At 50.4% G+C, this 6407-nt stretch overlaps 1 protein-coding gene across 1 annotated transcript; it reads right to left on the bottom strand.

The window, feature by feature from the left end:
- Nucleotides 1-3610: 3610 nt before the first annotated feature.
- Nucleotides 3611-5561, bottom strand: LOC123186048 (nuclear poly(A) polymerase 4-like). The gene has a single exon (XM_044597842.1). The coding sequence runs from the start codon at nucleotides 5529-5531 to the stop codon at nucleotides 3897-3899; it is 1635 nt and encodes a 544-aa protein (XP_044453777.1). The 5' UTR covers nucleotides 5532-5561; the 3' UTR covers nucleotides 3611-3896.
- Between the last annotated feature and the right edge of the window lie 846 nt (nucleotides 5562-6407).

Genomic DNA, 6407 nt, shown 5'->3' on the forward strand with positions numbered 1-6407 from the left:
AACTCCAACGCTAGACCTCATTTTGTCTGTGTGTGTCCGTTTGGAGCAAACGGACAAAAAAATGACCCAACCGCAGACCCCATCTCATTTTTCGTTCATTTTGTGTTCATTTAACCCAGGACCAAATTTGTTCGTGATTTGGGTCCAAAACGAACACAAGTCGGACGTTCTATGCATCCCCGTGTACGTACGGCTGTGTCTGCTGCATGCAGATGATGGCCCATTTGTCATCCAAACAAAGAGACCCACCACACCGCACTCTCTCTCTCCTCCTTTTTTGCCCACCATCCACCCATCGTTCTAGGCCGATGGCTACGGAGCGACGCTCGGCGCGCAGACGAGCAGCAAAGAGGTGAGCTGTGGGGAGAGCGGGCGGACGGGCGGCAGCGACGAGGTGTGGGGCGACGCAAACTCGAGGCGGCGGCAGCTACGGGGTGGGGCGGCGCGAGCTCGAGGCGACGACAGCTGCGGGCGGAATAGGGTGCGTGCGGCAAGGCAAGGGCAAGCGGCGGCCGAGGGCAAGCGGCGGCCGAGCGCAGCGGCAGGGCACGGGTGCGGCGAGCCGGGGTGGCGAGTAGAGGGCGGCGAGCAGAGGGTGGCGAGCGGGGCGCGGGCACGGGGCTAGAGCGCGGCGAGCAGAGCGCAGACGCAGCCAGCAGGGTGCGGGCGGGGCGACCGAGCGCGGAGGTAGGGCGCGTGCTTGAGCAGGAGCACCACTCGAGCTCGCGCCATAGCCTCCATCTCCTCCCCTCACGCTGGAGCAGGCGTCGCGTGCCCGCACTGCCGCCAAGGGCGCGACAAGGCAAGCAAATCCATGCTGGATTGTGCTCTGTCTACTTCGCCAATCTACTTTTTATTTAAAAAAAACTTGAGTAAAATGCACGTATGGTCTTTAAGCTTGGTGGCAATGTCCGTAATGGTCCTCAAACTCATAAACTACTTCAATACGGTCCTAGTACTTCAGAATACCGCTTCAATATCGTCCTTCAAATTGGCGGACCGGTCCTGCGAAACATCTCACATACGTTTCGTGTACGCCAAAAAGTTTTTTTCTTCAGAAAACCGCCTTAGATTTTATTTAATTACATAGAAAGCCCCCTAGATTAGAGTTATGGTTTCCACGTGTCAATATGGCAAAGAAAAACAAATTTATAATTAAAAACAAATTATAAGTGGAGAAGCGAACCTGCTACCTCACGGCGGATTGCTTCTCCCACTCAAGCTATCCACCGGGAATGTATCCGGTGTACCCGCACTTGTGGTGCTACCGGTGCACCGGATATCATAAAATATTTTAAAAAATATGAAATAATTCTAGCATGTTAACACAACGTCAATGTATGATGTTACAAAAATTCGTATGAAAATATGATATATTTTGTGAGATACAAAAACGACAAATTTGATATCAGTGTGATAAATGGGCCAAATCTAAAGCCCAAGTTATGTTAAGCACTATTCAGTGTTGAATTTGTCATTTTTGTTTTTCGAGTTATGTTTCAAATTTTGACTTGAAATTTTATAACAACCTACAATGATGTTGTGTGAGTCTGCTAATTTTTTGAGAATTTTTTGAACATTTTAAAAGCACAAATGTGAGTTCGGTGCACTGGTAGCACCACAAGCTCCGGTGCAACAGATATTTTTCCGCTATCCACCGGCCTACACTATAGTTTTTTTTTTTGAACTTCGGCCTACACTATAGTTGGCGTACATTGACGAGCTAGAATTCGTATATATTGCGTTCCTGCGTACCTCTTTAAGCAATTGGTTTTTATTTTCAATAGGGTGCTCCTATTGGCCCGCAGAAGTTCCATTATATATTTCTTCAAGTTGATGTTTTTTATATTTATTTTCCCATTTAAAAAAAGAAATGAAAGAAACAAAATAAGTTGACATAAAACTTTAAAAAGTGCTAGTGCATTTTAAAAAAATCAATATATTTTTGGTAAATGTTTGATGTGTATTAAAAAATTGTGGACATGTTTCTGGAAAATGTTTCAGCTGTATTAAATATTGTGAGTTCTTTTTGTCCTGGGTTTTTTTCGTCACTTGTAAAAATGTTACAACCTAACAAGCAAAATAAGAGAAAGCTCAACCTAGATAGAGTCCTAGAAAAAATTGCACATCAAAAGGCCCATCCCAATTTGGTGGGATGCTCAAGTAACTTAGACGATAGAAACCCCTGATGCTATGCATCCATTACTGCGAGATGAACTCACGCGCTTGTCTACAGAGATAGTTGAAAGTGGGTCGATCCAATAATTTGTACCGAGCGGTTTTGTGAAGATTTTTAGGACTGGTTCATGAAACCTTCCACATAGTTTTGGCCGGTTTCGCAAGGTTCTACGTGATTATATTTCTTTTTTCTGTTATGTGTTTTTCTCTATTGAATTTCATCAGTTTTCCTTTTTATGTTTTTTTTCTTTTTTTATCCTTTCCAAAATATGTGTTTACTTTTTAACATGCGTTGAACATTTTTCGGATACAAACCGAACATTTTTTGATACGCGTTGTTTAAATATACTATTAACATTTATCCGAATAAATGTTGAACATACGTAAAACGCACATAGTACATTTTTAATACAGAATGAATATTTTAAAGAAGAAGAAAATCTAGATTTTGGAATTGGTTTAAAATGCCTAGATTCTTCACCTGGATTATTTTCGTCACTTGTGGATACAACATAACCCAACAACAAAAAGAAGAAGAAAAGCCCAGCCTAGATACAACCCCGGAGAAAAATGCGATCAAAAGAACCCTACCAATTTTGGCGGAACGCTCAGTCGATAACTTAGACAACAACAACACACTAACAACACAAAATCAACATATGACAAGGGAAAAAAACGTGGAGATGGGAAGAAACAAGGGTAAGGTCATTTTTAATGTGATTTAATTAAATTTCATCTACATACACCCTAAAGGGGCCCTATACATAATTTTGAATACCTTCGGGGAAGAAGGATGTCACTGGAGAAGTTGCAGATACGAGAAGAACAAGGGGGCTAGTGCGGTATCTCAACCGTGAAGTCCCCGTTTTCTTTTATGTTTCATTCAGTCTGCCGATAGGTTGCTACGTTCACTCTTTTAATAGGTTGATCTTTGCACCTTGAAGATTAGCATACCAAAGGAGTGGATGTCAATTTAGTTGATGAGGAAGGATACATAGGATTGAAGTCCCAACTACTACTACCCAAAATTACCGTACCTAGTATATTTGTTGGAACATATCACAATGGCAAGATATGCTTTATTTCTAGGGTGTGTCTAGGGCACATCTAGATGTGCTCTAGTTATTGCACATCTAAGTGAGTGAATCAAGCATAAAGAGAAAAAGAAAAAAGAGAAAGAAAATATTCACATGAATCTTAATGTAAGATCAATGACATATGACTTAGATGTGCAATATTTATGACACATCTAGATGTGCTTTAGCAAAACTATTATTTCTATGTTTTATTCAATAATAGCACAATTATGATAAAATTTACATAAGAGCGAAACCATGGCAGGAGCTCTGACTTAACATCGAAGACTTGCACTGAAGGAGCTAAGCAAGAACATAAACATCCACAATACAATGTTTATATTCTGTGGTGCTGCCAAAAGTTTTGAGTACATAGTTGATAACTTTATAGTATATCATACAAAATTGTTCCTCTGACAAAGCTATGCTACACATATCTGACTCTGTACACGATGTTCCGCCGGACGCAGAGTCTGCCCTTCTCTCTGTCTCCCACTGGATCATGCCATCTCCCTGACATGCTGGTATGCTTGAAGACTTCGGCTTCCCTTGGCTTGATCATGCCGGTCAAGATGTGCATCAGCTCCTGTGATTACTGAAGCTTGGCTAGTTCCTGTGATTGCTCTGAATGCTCATCTGCTCTCACACAACGCCCTGTACTGAAGCGCTGGGAAGGATGTTGCTGCTGGGACAGCATTGCCTCTTCCTCTCAGGCGCCGATCCGGTTCCGCCGGCCGCCGCCACCTTCTTGACCTCGCCGGAAGCAGACGACAACGGAGGAGAAGAGTTGTTCTCGGCGACGCGCTTCCTCTTGAGATGCCCAGCCGGGAGGATCTGCTCGAGCACGTAGGACGGCAGGTCCCTCCTCCGGGTGTGCGAGACCTCCAGCTCCATCCCGGGCCTCCAGAACTCGTACGTGTACACCTCCTGCTTGAACCCCTCCGTCGTCACGCGTAGGTCGAACGGCACCTGGGGCTGCTGCTGCTGCTGTGGCTTGGACAAGCCCACGAAGAAGGTTGACGTGCAGTGGAGATCATGGGGTTTGGCGGCGTAGGCTTTCGGGTTGGGATGGCAGAGCAGCATGCTTGCCGTGGCCATCTCGACCCTGTTCACCAGCTGCCTCAGCCGCGACTCCACCCACCCCTTCCACTCCCGGAGGTCGGCCTCCCCTCCGGCGACCTTCACGTCCACCTGCAGGTAGCTCTTGTACGCCTTGAAGAACTGGAACGGCTGGAACAGCGCGTCCCACCCGCCGGCGCCGCCGCCCTTGAGGATCTCCTGGCAGATGCCGTTGCCGATCTGGAGCTGCTCCGTGATGGTCCGCAGGGTGGGGTGCGAGACGTTGTAGCACGAGTTCATGCATGGGTAGGCCGGCGTGATGACGGGCATGATGTGGCTCTTGTCGCGCGGGTTCCGCCGCGGGTCCCAGACGGGCAGCCGGAGCGCGAGCTCGCCGCCGTCGTCGTGCTCGATGTCCCGCAGCAGCACCGGGTTGGGCCACTTCCACTGCGCGAAGATCTTGAAGAAGCGCGGCACCAGCATGCTCGGCGCGGCGTTGGGGTAGAGCTGGCACACGCGCGCCACCAGGATCGCCCAGCCCACGCCGCCGAGGAACCCCATCACGTTGGAGTAGACGCCCCGCGCCTTGGCCCAGTGCTTGATGCACCGCAGCGTCGTGCGGAAGGCGCCGGCGTCCGGGACGAGACGCAGGAGCTCGTCGGCGACGCGCACGCCGTTGAGGCTGCGCGCGGAGGCCAGGTCCATGCCGCGGAAAACGGAGCGGTCGCGCAGGTCGAGGTCCCTGGGCACCACGGGCAGGCACACGCCGGCGTAGAGGAGGTCCACCTGCACGCCGCGGAAGCTCATCTTGATGACGGGCACGTGCGCGCGAGGCACAGGCTGCAGCTCCGTCACGGCCTCCGTCTCCGCCAGCACGCCGCCAAGCACGGCGAAGAAGTCGCGGTCGCGGTCGATGTAGGAGGGGCCGACGACGAGGGCGTCGATGTCGGAGCCGCGGCCGTGAACGCCGAGACGGTACGAACCGAAGGGAATCAGAAGGGCGGTGGCCTGCTCAGCCATGCCGTGGGGAAACCCTCGCTGAGCGGTGACGCGCTTCACCCACCGGTCGACGATGGCTTGGAGATCGCGCAGCACCTCCTCGCGGACCGCCAGCTCATCGGAGGTCTCGTACAGGCCGGCCTCACGGAGAAGATTCTCTAACCGGCCGGAGCTCTCGTGGTCGGCCGGCGTCGGGCCAACCAGCGAGATCGGTGACATGATCGCGGTGGGTAGTTCCCGTGCTGCGGATGTGACACGGTAAGCAACGCACAGACAACTGCCACATAAGCGACGGACACCTCGAACCCACGCAAAATCCTCTCCCTCGCCCGTGTCTTTTTCCACATGAAGCAGTTGCCGCGCAATCATGTCAGTTAGGGCCGCCTCGAGAGCACCAACACCCCATTCATGCTGGCCCGGAGCAGACCGCGACCTCTCACTAGAGCTGACATTGAAGCGGCGAGCCGGCCGATTGTGGCCCCCACGCCTTTTCAATGCCAGAGATACCTGATCGGATGACTCTCTCCGCATGCAAAGGCCAAATGTCCGTCCGCCTGTTGGCATTAAACAAGTGCAGTTGCCGAGAAACCCACTCTGACGCATGCATTCACATAATCCACCGCTTGGCCTGATCGGTTCCCGCTATTTATACGTGGCCAGGCTCGGCAAGGCCTATACCACATCTCCGCCCCCAATCTCCTTTGTGCACCACGCCTACCATGACCTCGATCTTGAAAGCATTATAGAACAACCTCTTCATCGAATAGAAGCATGAGTTGTCTGACATTGCGGCAGGCCCGCCGAATCAGTTGGATACAGGCTGGCATGCCAGCGAGCTCTCCGGAGGACAATGATACTGACGAGACAATGGACGAGGCGGTCGATGATGAGTCGGCGCCATCGCCCACGTCGGTCCATGTTGGCATCACCTTGGAGGAGCCGCATGAGGACCAAAGGTACAACCTACAGCTTCTCGAAGAGCATCGACTCGGGAGGAACAAATACCCGGTGACTAGGCGAACGACAACACCATCATGACCATGGTGGCAGATGGTCTAGGCATCCTGGATGACAGCGGACGCGGCTCTTGTCCTA

Source organism: Triticum aestivum, chromosome 2A, assembly GCF_018294505.1.
Source record: "Triticum aestivum cultivar Chinese Spring chromosome 2A, IWGSC CS RefSeq v2.1, whole genome shotgun sequence".
NCBI classification, from domain to species: domain Eukaryota; kingdom Viridiplantae; phylum Streptophyta; class Magnoliopsida; order Poales; family Poaceae; genus Triticum; species Triticum aestivum.